General features: G+C 50.3%; 2 protein-coding genes across 2 annotated transcripts; both read right to left on the bottom strand.

Annotated features, from left to right (window-relative positions):
- Positions 1-3268: 3268 nt before the first annotated feature.
- On the bottom strand, positions 3269-5700 carry LOC121445618 (D-dopachrome decarboxylase). The gene is made up of 3 exons (XM_041647761.1): positions 5515-5700; positions 5017-5192; positions 3269-3542 (listed from the first exon to the last, which is right to left on the bottom strand). The coding sequence occupies exons 1-3, from the start codon at positions 5620-5622 to the stop codon at positions 3470-3472; spliced, it is 357 nt and encodes a 118-aa protein (XP_041503695.1). The 5' UTR covers positions 5623-5700; the 3' UTR covers positions 3269-3469.
- A 709-nt stretch (positions 5701-6409) lies between these two features.
- LOC121445622 (glutathione S-transferase theta-3) lies at positions 6410-13967 on the bottom strand. Its single transcript, XM_041647763.1, has 5 exons — positions 13726-13967; positions 11792-11879; positions 9057-9207; positions 8026-8202; positions 6410-7336 (listed from the first exon to the last, which is right to left on the bottom strand). The coding sequence occupies exons 1-5, from the start codon at positions 13835-13837 to the stop codon at positions 7139-7141; spliced, it is 726 nt and encodes a 241-aa protein (XP_041503697.1). The 5' UTR covers positions 13838-13967; the 3' UTR covers positions 6410-7138.
- Between the last annotated feature and the right edge of the window lie 680 nt (positions 13968-14647).

The following is a 14647-nucleotide window of genomic DNA, read 5'->3' as shown; positions in this document are numbered from 1 at the left end:
TGGCATTCCTTCAGTTTTCAGTAGCAGGCATGCATTCCCATTCATGTTCTTAAAGGGACCAGAGGAGGTCCCGAAAGCCCAGCCAGCCCTGTTCCCTGGCCATCACAGCACTCTGTGAAGACTGCATGCCCCAGGTCATCCAAACCAGAGTACAGGAACTTCAGGATAGCAAGGTGCTCAGAAAGTTCCAGGCAAGACTAACTAACTGCACTAGCCTAGAAGTGGCTACAGAGAACATAACTCTCCAGGCTGAGTCTCTTGCCTCCCCAGTCAAGTCAAAGCCATGAAAACAGGAAACATACCACTTCTATTATCAAATAAGCCCAATTTTCATAAGCCAAATCCACTGCCCGTGATGGCTCAGAATGCCAAGGAAGGAAGGGATGAGGTAAAGAACTCATGTTAAGCGAGTTCTCTTTGACATAGGAACGGGCAACAACCGCTGTGAGGTCACTAGCATTTCTGCATGGAGCGGTACCTGAAACTGACATCTACCGACCCATGACTCTGCTAGGAAGTGTTTTTGGGAGGAGCATCCAGCTCACAGATGCTCTCAACCCTTTGTTCCAGTTATAAGAAAGTTAACAGAGAGATGGCTCAGCGGTTAAGAGCACTGGCTGTTCTTCCAGAAGACAGGGGTCCAATTCCCACAATTCCCAGCACTCACACAACAGCTCTTCTGTAAGTCCTGTCCCAGGGAATCCGACATCTCCTGGCCTCTGAGGTTACTGGGAAAGTAAATGGTACATAGACATACATGGAGTAAAACTCCCATACACGAAAGGAAGGAAGAACGTTAACCACCTCATTTGCAGAGAGACAGACACTCTATGCCTGGCTTGGCTGCTAGTGTGCCAAGGCTCCGTCTCCATCTGAGCAGACATCCATAGGAAGACCTGCTGTTCATGATGCTACCACACGGTGGCAGTGTCGAGAACCCTCCCACCTGCTGCATCTGGGCCGGCGCTCCCCCATCTTTCAAGTGACTTTAAGAATGAGTCACAGTCCTAAGTCCTGATTAGATGAAGGTTCACACCACATACCCCTTAAGGGGCATTATCCCAGTTCACCATAATAGCCATGCCACAGGGTTTTAAGCAAGTAACCTCCATCTCAAAGTCAGACAGCTTTACACTCTGGAAAACAAGCACCAATCCGTGAAGCTGTGCAGAGAAAGCTCTCTCTCCCTGCCAGCTTTGGTGGCCAGCTGTTTGCCAGGGAACGGGGTGGAACTAGGTTCCCTTGGCCATTTTACCCAAAGCCTTAAGTTATTTCTCTGAAGCCTGGCCAATGAGGAGCAACAGTAGCCAAACAAGAGGACAATACTCTCCCAAGAAACAGCTAAAGCTCTCTGCATTAGCTGCCTTTTCTCCGTAAAAATCTCCCACTTCCATACATTATTGAAACGTCTCTTTGCTTATTCCTAATGTGGATGTTTTTTCACCTAATAACTGTTTAGGGAATAATGTCTATAGCCAACTGTGATTTCTAGAAAGTATTTCCAGGTGGCCCAGAGTATGTAAAAACATAAGGGACAGGACTAACTCCCGGAAGCTCAGGGGGCAAGGCACACGGGGAGACTGCCAGGGCTCCATACCTTGGTTCTAGCGCTGTGACACAGGTGGTTAGGTTTGGCTGTCTCTGGCTTTTCAGGACCTGGTGTTCTAAAGCCCTAGATTGTTTTTAAAAACAGAAAGCAGCATTCCCTAGGAGGTGTGCCTGTGCCCACCGTCACCATGACTTGCCCTGTGCCATGCAGGCCTGGTACAGCAACTCTGCAGACATCCAAAGGGCTTAGGACTATAGATCTGGAGGTATTAGTGGTCAGGGGCCTTCCTTGGTACTGTGGCTTAGATATGGTAGGTAGGATGTCAACACTGGGGAAATGCAGTGGGAAGAGAAGGTACCATGGTCATTCTCCAGCCATCTGGGGGGATATTTTCATCTCCATATGGTACAGAGGAGGAAAGAAGCTGAAAGGGTAGGCGATTTGCCAAGGGTCAAACATCAATGCACTGGGCATTCCATCATCTGATCTCAGGATGTCACAAAAGAAACAAAACCTCATAAAGACTTGGATCCATTCCCGCCATCTCCCCTAGAACAGACAGAGCTAGCAGCAATGCTACCGACCTCCTTACTCCCCTGGGGTGAGAACATCCTCTTAGGTAACAAAAGGCCACTGCTACCTACTCTCTGGGAGTTCCTAGACTCTCTCATTCCTCTTCAAGAGGCTCACACCTCGCATCTGGTCAATGGCCTGAACACAGCATCTCGTTCACATAGTTGTTAGAATATGCTCTGTGAATTGGACTCTGTTCCAGAGGTGTTGTATGGTCTCAGCACAGGATACTGTCTCCATCAGCTGCATGCCCGGAGGCTGACTTTGTCTCCCATTATCCCCCCACATCTATGGCCAATACTTCTGCAAACCCTACAGCTAACACCATGTTCCACATCACTCAGCCAGCTGCCCTCACCTCATATTACACATCAGAAGCTACCTCATTCCAGCCTGGGAAATATGCTAAACTACAGGGAGCCCGAAGGGTCTCCAAGGCAGAGCCTTCAATGAGAGGCCCCGGCAGCAACACTCACAACAGCAGGCCTAGGCAAACACCACTGGAAACTAACTTTATGAGCTTATGGGATAAAAAGCGTAATGTGAAGTTTCATCAGTGTCTAAAGATGAGGATAGCCAACCATCTAACCATGCAGGGATATCTATGGGTTATAAGCAGTAAGCTCTGCATAGAACGTATGGAAAGGAAGAGATGGAGACTCCTTTGGGTTCCTCACTCCGTCTGTAGAGTCTGAAATACAAAGCCATGTAGATGGGAAGTGGGAATAGCAGCTGTTCCGTTCCTAGTGGAAGGAATCGCATCTCTGGACCTGGCATGCTAGCAGATATTACATTCCCTGCATTTGGCATCAACAAGACTCAAGGAACACAGTGAAGCCCCTGGGATGATCCCTGAAATGCAGCCAGCCTCATTCTCCAGGCCCAGCTCATCAGTCAACAGTGATAGCCCAGGCCAAGGTAAGGATTGTCTTTCCCTCCCTCCAGACCAGTTGCTCTCACGTCCCCAGTGGTCTGCACACGGGTGTGGAAAGCAGACCTTCCAAGTGTCTGCACCCCAGATTTTAGCAAACATGAAACAGCAGCCCTGTGAACAGGAAGCACCCCATCCTTTGCCCTGATGAACAGATCACACCCTCGAGAGCATCCAGGATGCCAAAGAGGGGTAACAGAAGCAGAGAAGCCATGTTGGGGTTACACTCTCTTCCTTTATTTGACCTCATATTTATTCATGAGACTGGAGAAGAAAAACCAAAGCGTGCAGTGAAGCCACAGACACATATACAAAGGAGGTATTTGGCAGTGGTGTCTACTGGCCACAAGTCTGCCAGGAAGCCTCTCTAGAGGGCTCTGGAAGGCTCAGCAGGCGCCCTGGATTCTTTGTTTCAATCATAGAAACGTCATGACAGTTCCTTTCTTTCCAATCTGCCAGGCCTCCAAGGGGATGAAGCGGATACATATCCTTCAGGAAGCAGAAAAAAAAAAAAAAGTCAACTCCTTGGCAAACTCCTCATCTGCCAATGTCCCTGGCAGACATGCCAAGGTAAGAGCTCAGGCCAGCCCACATCAGCCTATAGGGTATTTTACCAGTCTGCCCACCCCAGCTAATGGCCCTTGCAACGAGACAGTCAGGTGCACGATGATGGCTGTACATAGGCCCAGGACAGACATAAATGTACTTTGGTAATTTTATTCTGTACACAGTTGCATATGTCAGGCTGTATAAGGGCTGAGAGGGACAGTCCTCCTCCTAACTTCAGATTCCTCTGGGCATGCTCAGGGCACAGTTATTTTGTTTTTAACCAAAATCCAGCTCAAAGCCAGGCAAAGGTCAACCCTGAGTCAAATCTGTGGAATTTGATTCATCAGAGATTTTTTAAAAAGTGTCTAGTGATTGCCTGGCACCAGGGGGCGCTGTGCTTAGGGCTGACACTGTAAAGTTGGTCTAATGCAATTATCTACCTCATGAAGATGCCAAATCTGTACAGAAGCACTTAAGGGTCAAATGAGGTAATGGGTGTAGCAATCCTGGTATGTGCCGAGCTCAAGAGTGTTACAGTTAAAAAAGCATTTAACTGTCTCTAGGACTGAAGGATGGAGTTTAAGCAGCCACCTCAAGCAGTCATTACCACTTTCCTGAGCCAAAAAGGACTCCATTCTGGAAGGTTCTTTCAAAAATTTCCCCATAGTGCCTCACAGACATGGACTAGGCTCAGGAATATGAGACCCTAACCCTGCTTCAGAGTATAAGGTGTTTTCGTTGTTGTTGTTTGGGGTTTTTTGGTTGGTTGGTTTTAGATTTTGTTTTTGAGAGAAGGAAAGGGGACACCTTCTTGTCAGAGAGGGAAGTCACTCAGCCTGACCCACTGCTTTTATGGAAGAGAAGGCTACAAATTGGAGGTGGTTCAAGTCCAGATTTATCTGGGATCTCTTAGCTGTGGTAGCCCTCAAATCAAGGTGTTTACAGCTACCTGGGCAAGGGTCTTGCTACCCGGTGACTCTCCTCGAACCTTATCTTACCTAGTCCAAAGTTCTTTGCCTCAGGACATAACCAGATTCCCTCTGGAAAGGTTCTCCCTGAAGACCAGACACCCTAGTTCAGAGACAGGGCAGAGGCCACAGTGGTTCTCAGGGTACCTGACCACATTCTCAGTACACACACAGAAACACAGGGGTTTCCCATGCCATCCTTACTCGGGGCTAACAGGGATGGCTGCAGGTCTTCGAAGGAATCAAAATCTTACAACTATTCTAAACACAGGCCCACCGTTCCAGGGCCTAAGGAGCAGATGCATCTCCTCACACTAGGTCCTGGAGTGCTTTCTGGAACCAGCAGATAATGTCCCCCACCCCAACCGCATTCAGCGGGGAGTCAGGATCACTGCTTTGGCGGCTCAGCAGTCCCAGCTAAGTTCCCTCACTTGCCCTACACATACCGGTCCTGGTCCAGGGCCAGCTCCTTGGTGAGGAACTCGAAGAAGCGGGAGCTGTGGCTGCGGTTCTGCTCTGCCGTGCCCACAACGCCGATGGAAGAGACCAGAAGCTGGACGCAGGGCTCTGTGGATCCGTTCATCAATAAGGTCATGCCAGGCCGTAACGTCACACTCACGCGCTGCAAGGAGCATAAAAGTTAAAGTCCTAAAGCGTAGGCAGGCCGGGCTGGCGTCCGGGAACCGGCAAGCCAAAGTCTTAAGGTGGGGGGGTCTGAGGGATGAGGGTTTGGGGCACTGGTCTAGGAACCCTGGAAGTCAGAGACGTCAGGGTCACGCCTAGGAGGGGCAACCAGGAAGGGACCTGGGAAGGGAGGATGGGACACGCAAGGTCAGAGGTTAGCAGGCAGGTGGGGTCTCTGGTGATAAGAGTAAGGGTCATTGGGAGGTCTGGCCCCTAGCCCACAACTTCCGCTCGCCCAGGGCTCCCCGACCCTAGCTCACGTCTTCGGGTTTGTCCAGGATGGCGGCGGTGGCCGAACACAGTCGCTTCTCTAGCCCTGCAGGTATGCGGCTAGCTGGCAAGTTCGTTTCCAACTCAATGAATGGCATGTTGGGGGGCGAGAGGGATCGCAAAGCCGCAACTGCGCAGAGAGAGCCGCCGTAGCCAGCAGAGGTTCCAGAAAAGGGGAGCGGGGCGGGGCGTTGAGAGGAGGCTCAGCTAAGCTTCTCATTGGCCAGGCAGCATCGGCAGTTCTGGATTGGCTACCCGGACTACTCCTCTTCTGCAATCACGTGTGCCGGCTCCAACTTACCTAACTCCTAGCTTTAGAGCCTTTGGCCCTCCCAGTCAGCAGTGGGCTCTGTTTCCCTCTAAGTGTCCCAGGGAAACGCCCACAACGTTCTGTAGACTTCACAGCGCCAGGCTGGCTTAAAGTTTCTTGAATGATTATGATTATGATTATTTCAAATTCAATATAGGAATTACACTTCTTTTGAACAGTCTTGAGACCAGGTATCACCTGTGAGTGAGATGCGCTTGGGCAAGACCCTAGGACAAGGGCATCTCCAGTTGGACCTTAAACTACCTGGGTTTGTAGCCTCTTCTGTGAGTGATGAGAGGGTAGCAGAACCATTTAAAACAAGGCAATCTGGCCGGGTAGTGGTGGTATACGCCTTTAATCCCAACATTCTCAGGAGGCAGAGGCAGGTGGCACTCTTGAGTTCAAGGCCAGTCTGGTCTGTGGACCGAGTTTCAGAGAAACCCTGTCTTGAACCCCCGCCCCCGCAAAAAAAAAAAACCCCACATAAACACACACACACACACACACACAAGCAATCTAGGTGTACATACTAAAGGAAATGTAAGCAAATAGGTTGAGAGACTCGACCATCACTCTTGTTGTTCTATTAGCAATTTATTTATTAGGTAATGCACAGACCGGAGGTCCTACAGCACAAGATTAAGTAGCCTGACAATTTGGAGTTAGAGACACTCAGAAGACAGCAGTCAGGGTAAGGAGACTTGGAACAAGCAGGATTGCTTGCCAGAATTTGGAAAGTCAGGACACTGTCAGAAACTTCCACCCTGCAAAGAACTTCATGAACCAACCCTATACCCTATTTATGGCAGGCAGCATCACCCCAGAGGGAGAAGGACCCAGAGGACAAAGGCCTTCTGATCTGTGACAAGTGCTCAAGCCAGGGGTCATAGATCCTGCCTGCCAAAACAGAGGAAGGGAAGCACTGGGAACGAGGAGCCCAAAGGGGCTATGGGAAGGGCTTGGGGTGGGGAGCAACAGGAGAGCAGAAGAGGGGCCTGAAGTGAATGCAGCCAGAAAGGTGTGACTTGGAGGGTGGGCCAAGCTTACAGTTCAATGGTTTGTAAAGTTTCAAAGCAAGTGTTTCCCCAGGGCTTTTCCTGCAGATCTCTCCAGAGGTCAGGTAAAAGCTGGTGTCACAGCACAAGCAGGGTGGGGGATACAGAGGAACGCTGACGATGCCTAAAGGAAATTATGGACCAGAGACTCCACGTCCTAGTGACAGCCACGGGGACAATCTGCCTCATCTCTTCATTTGCACAGCCCAGAGTTTCCCCTTGATGGCACCACAGGTTTGGGCCACTCCCTCAATATAACAAACACTGCACCGAGAGCTTCAGTTTCTCCTTCAAGTCAGGGTCCATCAAAGGAGGCATGTCCTTGGCCTTCAGGACAACTGCATGGGCCTCCTGGAAGAGGTTTTCCCCCACGGCAGCTTCTACACGCTGACGCCAGGCATCCAGTTTGGGTCTGCTCTCGAAGATTTTACAGCCAGCACTGACAGGCTGTGGAGAGAAGTCAAGTAGAGGAGGGGCTAAGTTCCACCATCTACAAAGGCAGCATGGCCTATTTCAGGATTCCCCTCCCGCCTGCCCCGCCCTCCCCCCCATCTTCCCTCCTCCACCATGTGTGATGTGCCTCTCAATGCCTCCATCGGAAGAAGTTATAAGGATTTACTTGGTAATGGTAAGAAACGTGATGGTCAAAAGCTCAATCATAAATCAGGCATTTTATGCCATCCCCTCCCAAGGCTTAGGAAGGAAATACTGGGGAAGAAGTGGAAAGAATAGAAGAGAGCAGAAAAGGAAGAGGAGTCCTGGGGAACACTGACTTCTGGGAATGGAATGGTATAGCATTTGCATATTATTGGACCCACTAGCATCCTGTCCGGGAGGGACAAAGGACACTTGGGGTCTCACCCCTCTCTGAGGATAATAGTTGTCAAGAGAGGACATTTTCTTCTGTGGCCACTGGCAAGGCGCCCATGCTTTTGTAAACAAATGCTCACCCATCCTCCAGTAAACAGCCTTGATGAAACTCGTTGAAACAAACAGACAGACACACACACACATACAACATGATAGTAAAATGGAGACTTATCCAGGGCCCCACAGCCAGAAGTCAGCATGAGCAAGGGCTCCCCCCCCCCGGCCTCTCCGTCGTCCAGCAGATAGCCCCAGTCCACAGCACTCACGTGCATCAGCTCTGTGATGGCCATCAGGTCAGCCACGGAGATATGGGATCCCGTAAGGAAGGCCTGGTCCCGCAGGAACTTGTCCTCCAGCATCTGCAGGCACCTGTCCAGTTCAGCCAAAGTGGATGCCAACATCTCTGGGGGCACCGGCTCCCCCAGGAACTTAGGGAACATCATCTGGTGGACCAGCAAAAAGAAACATTTGGCTCTGCCCAACACTCATCTTTTGTCTTGCTCTTACCCTTTTCCTGCAGCAAGTCATTCCTGGCTCTCAGGACCAAGACCTCAACACAAAGCCCTCCACAGTGTAGCAGCTGCTGCCATCCTGTCCCTACTCCAGATCCCCTTTTATTCAAGTGGGACTTCTCAAGAGAGACAAGGTAGTTGATACACTGTGGAGGGAGTTTACTGGGCTAACACCAGTACTCAGGAGTGCCTCTAGCATTAACCTATGACATTTCGTGATGGAATGCTAAGATCCCTAAGTTGAAAAGCTTAAACATAACATTTAATTGAAAGTGTATTTGTTTGGGGTCTGGAGAGATGGCTCAGCTGTTAAGAGCAGTGACTGCTCTTCCAGAGGTCCTGAGTTCAATTCCCAGCAACCGCAAGGTGGCTCACAACCATCTGCAATGAGATCTGGCGCCCTCTTCTGGCCTGCATGCATTTATGCAGACATAGCACTGTGTACGTAATAAATAAATATTAGAAAAAATTGCTTTAAAAAAAAAGAAAATGTATTTGTTTTATCTATTTCTTTTGAGTGCATGCACACAAGCTCTCACACACGCAAGTGCATGCCTCTCTCACCACACGTGCTTGCGGGGGTCAGGAGGCAACTTGCAGGAACCGGTTCTTTCCTTCTACCATGCGGGTCACAGGGATTGGACTCGGGTTGTCAGGCTTGCCTGATACCCACTGCCTTTACACCCACTGAGACATACCACTGGCCCAAGAACTTTCACTTCAACCGGGAACACCATCTCTGATGCGGCCTGAGAGGGGACCCTGCCCTTTGTCCTGTGGCTCACCTTCTGCCACATGGCCCTGGTGCAACTACTCCGGAGGGCTGTGTGCTGCCACGACAGGTACTCATCTACACGGGCTCGAGCCTGAAGGTCCTGAGGGTACCAGTGGTCAGGGGCCTTGTACTTCCTACTCAGATAGAGCAAGATGGCCACACTGGAGGAAAGCAGAGGGGAAGAGAACACGCCCTGGTCATTAAGTCACCTTGGTCCATAGCCAGAGTGTCTTGTGCCTGAATTTCCAAGTGCCTTCTTAGCCAGCCTGGGAACCCTTTCAAACACAAGAGGGATGGGAATTCTCTGCTCAGGTTCTCCTGCCCACGGGAAAGGTTCAAGCCTTTCCCTATCTCCCAGTGCACCCCCCAACTCCTTCACCCCAGCAGTGCCAGCCTTAGCCCTTCAGCCTGTACCCCTGCATGGTCCTTCTGGCAAGAGCACACCTCCCACATACCTGCACACCCACACTGGAAGTTCCCACCTCTGCAGCAGGCTGCCCTCCTAACCCCTCACTTGCAATCACACCCCCAACCTGTGTCTCCTCCATCTGTTAAGTCATTGCCACGCCTCCCTCCAAAATAAGATTCCATGCGGGCCCAGATTATGTTCTGCTCAAGCTCCAGGGACAGACAGTGACCTGGTGCTGCTGGGTGCTTGGCAGAAGGTGACTAAGTTCAACGGGTGAGCCTTTGGCTTCAAGGGAAGCAGCTCCCACTCCCCTGTCTACCCCAGGATATGTGGTAGATGTGGTATTTGCAGAGCCTGGCATAGCTGCTCTTTGGCACGGTCCATCCTTGGCACAGCCATATCTGATATGAATGGCAAAGGTGATAATGCCAGCCCAGCTGCTTGACAAGCTGAGCTGCATGATGGTCCCTGTGCCACCTTTGCTTTTCAATCCACCTGTTGCATACTCAGGGGACTTTTAATATTTGTACAATTTGGAAATATTAGATTGATGGAAAATTTCTTATGAATCATTTACATCTCCCATGAATGCTGCTTCTAAGCTTCCCCCAGGACAGTCCTGAACACATTTTGAGGGAGATATCCTTATCTAATTGAAAGTCTTCCTTATGCCTTGAAGGTTGTGACACACATAAAGAAGCCAGAGGTCTCTTTATGAGGCTACGAGACATTCTTGAAACATCTGTTCCTATACCTATGCAGGAACAGATATTCAAAACAAAGTAAACTCAAAAAGGTCAACAAGATTCGGTGGGCTGGAGGAGTTGGCCACAGATCAAATCGTATATATATGGTGTGAAGAGGTTTATATATATTATATAGCCAAGGTTACCTCTGCCCTATAGAGAGACTCATATTGATGGGCAAAGGATGAAGTAGAAAGACGACAAAAGAATGAGATGTCAGGACCTCCCTTTCTTAGAAAAGTTAGCACATGCAGAGTCACTGTGCTGTCACATGGCCAAGGAACAACGGAATGCCAGGACTAATCCTGGCATTTGACATACAGACAAATTCTATAAAGATATAAACTATAAACATTGTATTATTCCAGAATTTGAATAATAACTCTAGCAGCTTTGGTCTGAGAACTTTTGTTGGGCCCTCTGACCATACGAGTTGATAATTCACTGCTTGGGACATGGCAGTATGCTCAGGCTGGCTTGGAGATTTTGTTTTGGTCTAGTGTCCACAAAAGCTACCGGCCTGAGAACAGGCTGTCATATGTCTGTAGAGTCTTAAAAATTGGGTTATGGAGCCGGGCGGTGGTGGCGCACGCCTTTAATCCCAGCACTCGGGAGGCAGAGGCAGGCGGATCTCTGTGAGTTCGAGGCCAGCCTGGTCTACAAGAGCTAGTTCCAGGACAGGAACCAAAAGCTACGGAGAAACCCTGTCTCGAAAAATCAAAAAAAAAAAAAAATGGGTTATGGGGTTAATAAGTGTTATTTAAAATGATAACTGTTTATCAATGATGTCAAAACGAGGGAAAGCCGGGCGGTGGTGGTGCACGCCTTTAATCCCAGCACTCGGGAGGCAGAGGCAGGCGGATCTCTGTGAGTTCGAGGCCAGCCTGGTCTACAAGAGCTATTTCCAGGACAGGAACCAAAAGCTATGGAGAAACCCTGTCTCAAAAATCCAAAAAAAAAAAAAAAAAAAAAAACAAAACAAAAACAAAAAAACAAACAAAAAAAACGAGGGAAAATGATTGGCAATGATAACTGTTCTGCCACTGCTTATTAATGATGACTAAAAGATGAGCAAAAGGAAGTGAGACAATGTGCAAAAACAGAAATGACACGATCTATGTTTTGGAACAACATGAATGTATCCCTGCCTACTAAAGTCTGTATAAATAAAGAAGGACTCTGGCTGCCAGTCAGGCAGGCTGCAAGATTCTCCTGACCATCATGGCCTGGCTCACTTCCTTCCCTCACCAACTCCTTACCTCCCCTGCTGGGACCTGTGTCTCTGCCAGGGATGCCCTTCCTCTCTGTCCATCTCTCCCGCTGCTGCTCTCGCATCCGTCCATCAAGGAGCTGGGAAGCAGCCTGTCCCCCTGCCCCCATACCCCTGGCTTGGTTTCCTCATCCAAAAATGCAGAGGGTGGTAGGCATACCATGTCTTCAAAAGCCCCACCTCGGCCCCGCGTACCTATCTGAGTTTCATCCAATCCTCCCCCTGGGGCTGACACAGAACCCACAGTCCGAGTTGTTGGCGATGGGCTCAGACAAGTGGCCTGCCTCACACAGCTTGGCTGCAAGCCAGAAACATATTACCTCTCTGCCAAGACGAAGTCCCCATCCTTCAAAGCGGGCACCTTCCGCAAGGGATTCACCTGGGCAAAGTCATCAGTGTAGTGCTGGCCTGCAGAGAGACCAGAACGGTCAGGAAGAGGACTCTGGGGCTGTCGGTAGCCTTCCCTCCATTCTGGCACCAGTTTTCCACACAAAGTCTCGGCGAAGAGGAAGCCACCGTGCTGGCCAGTGGACCACAGATATCCATCCTATCACAAATCCATTTGCTTTCACCTCTGTGTCCACTTGGGTATGGGAACGAGGTGGTTCTGTGCAGTTATGGCCTACGGTCACTCTAGGCAGACACCCAGTCTCATTCCCTGGGCTCTGAACCATCTTCCTATCCCAGGCAAGACCAGGTGACCTATGTCCACCCCAGAGCTCCAGCTCTCCCTCGTCTCAGTTCTCAGCTCAGCGTGGCTCTTGCCAGGAACAAGTGCCCCCCATTCAGCCACCTGGCCCCTAGCAGCTCAATTCTTCCTTTTCTGTGCCAAGCCTTCAAAGCTCCTCCCCACTTGGGGTTCCCAGACCAAACTCATTGCCTCTCTTCTGATCACCGTGCCTAAGCCAGATCTGATTATACAAGGGGGGTTGCCCAGTCAATATGAGTTGCGTATGCAGGCATTGGTGAAGCCAGGAGGCTAGATTCATTTGTGGGCCTCTCTCTCTTTCCACTGAATGGATGCCATCACCTTGGTCCATCCTCCTTCTCCAAACTGCCTATGTGCAGCCCCTGTCCTGCAGCCCAAGTTGAAAGTCCCAAAGACAGCTGGTGGGAGGACTCAGCAGAACAATTAAGTTCTAAATTCTCTGCCTGTCATTCCCCCACCCCACCCCACCCCACCCCACATGACCACGTGACCATGTCCACCAGTTGTGGCCCTGCCTCCACTGAGTTCTGGCGCAGGGGCTGTGTTTTTTTTTTTGTTTTTTTTTTTTGTTGTTGTTGTTTCTCAGACTAACCAGAGCAACATTCCAACTCCAGTCAGAGCGCTGGCCTCTCCCACTGTCCTTTCACAGAACCCTCTAGCTGACAGGAAACACCCAGAAAGCAAACTTCTAGAAGGGGAGGTGGCATGCCCAGGCAAGCCTGTAATTCCAGCTCCGTGGGAAACTGAAGGATCCCGGGCTCAGAGCTTGAAAGGGCTAAGTGAGTGCAACGCCTGGACAACTCAGCAACTCAGTCTCAAAATGACAAGCACAGAGAGGGCTGGGAGTGTTGCTCAGCGGTGGCTACTGGTTTGGTCCCAGTAGGACCAGGCGCGCGCGCACACACATACAGGATGGCAAGCAAGCCTGGGACTTTACCTGGTGGGTAGGAGACGTGCAAGAGTCCTAGTGGAAGACCACACACCCAAGTAAACCAATTCTTTTCGGCCCCAGAATGCAGACACTTGAGATGGGGATCCTCCGCAAAGAAAATGAGTTAGTTCAGCCTATTTTCTCCCGTGAAAGGAGGTGGGATTTTCATACCCCGCCTCTGCCCCACCACCAGAGCTTCCACGGCGGCGCCTTACCATAGGGTATTTGGAAGGATGTTAATTCACCAGGCAAAGGTTCTCTGAAAATTCACAGCTGAGGTGGCTAAAGAGGTAGGCTACTCTTTCAGAGGACCGACGTTCAGATCCCAGCACCCACGTCAGGTGGCCGACAATCATCTGTAACTCCAGGTCCGAAGGATTTAAAAAGCCCTCTTCTAGCCTTCCGGGGTACCCGTACACATACTGTATACATACATAAAACAAACAAATAACTCTAAAAGAATCACAGCTCCTAACCGATACAACCGCTTCCTCTCGGGAGCAGCGGGCGTTTCCTCTCCTGTTTGCACTCCTGGCCTGAGTTCGCGGACTACAATCGGCAGAGGTGCAGCGTACACAAGGCTGCAGACTACCCTGCCAGCCAACTCGGCTCACCTTTGAGCAACTCTATGGTACGCAGCTGGAAGGGGATGTTGTTCTTCTTGGCGAAGATGTAGACAGCACGGCAGGGCTGGGACATCAGGTCCAGGAAGAGCTCCAGGCCCATGGTGGAGGTTGTAGGAGCGGCCGCGGACAAACCTCAGAGACTGACTTTGGGGAACTGCTCCCCTGGAGACAGAGCTGGAAGCAGCTACAACGGCAAACAAGAACGGCTGCGTCCAGGCCCTCCGGGCGTCTAATCCTATACTCCAGCCAGATCGCAGCCTTTCCTCCCATTGGATGCTCATGAGAACTTTGGGCCAATCAGAGGCGGGCTGCCGGTTAGTTCTGCTTCGATCAACCTAACTGTGTACCTGGGTGCTTCTACTCGTCCCTCCGTGCTTAGGTAGAATGAGGAGCAGAGCGTACTAATGGGGAAAGGGACGCGAAGGGCATTTCCATCGCTGAATTTAGGGGCAAAAGTGTTCCTGCCCACAGTTCACTTTCTCTCCGTCCACTCAGGGAGAGGGCTGAGAGAGGAGTGGCTTCAGAGATCCTTGATGCGGAAAAGGAGAAAGTTCAACTGCCTTCCCACCCAGTTCCCCGGGGCCAGGAATCAGGATGGGGGTGATGTTTGGCCAAGTGTGCAAAGGCTGGGTCCACAGCCTGTGAGGAAACGACCTGGCCCTTCCCATTATTATATTCCAGCTAATCCTCTTCTAGAGACTAAGGGGAGGGAGGATTGCAGGTGTGCCTGGGATTGGATTAAACGTCTCCAACCCAGTGCAAAAAGCGTTCAATAGCACTCACGGATGACTACATGGTTTTGCCAGGGAAACTCACCAGTGTCTCAAATGACAATTTCGGAAAGCGTGTCTTGGCAAGACTGGGAAAGCTGAGAACAGCTTTATCTTCCTAGTCCTAAATGTTTCCTGTT

Source organism: Microtus oregoni, unplaced genomic scaffold (assembly GCF_018167655.1).
Source record: "Microtus oregoni isolate MIOR12 unplaced genomic scaffold, Mior012 000229F_ref0000137, whole genome shotgun sequence".
NCBI classification, from domain to species: Eukaryota; Metazoa; Chordata; class Mammalia; order Rodentia; family Cricetidae; genus Microtus; species Microtus oregoni.
This window is presented reverse-complemented; position numbering and strand designations above follow the sequence as displayed.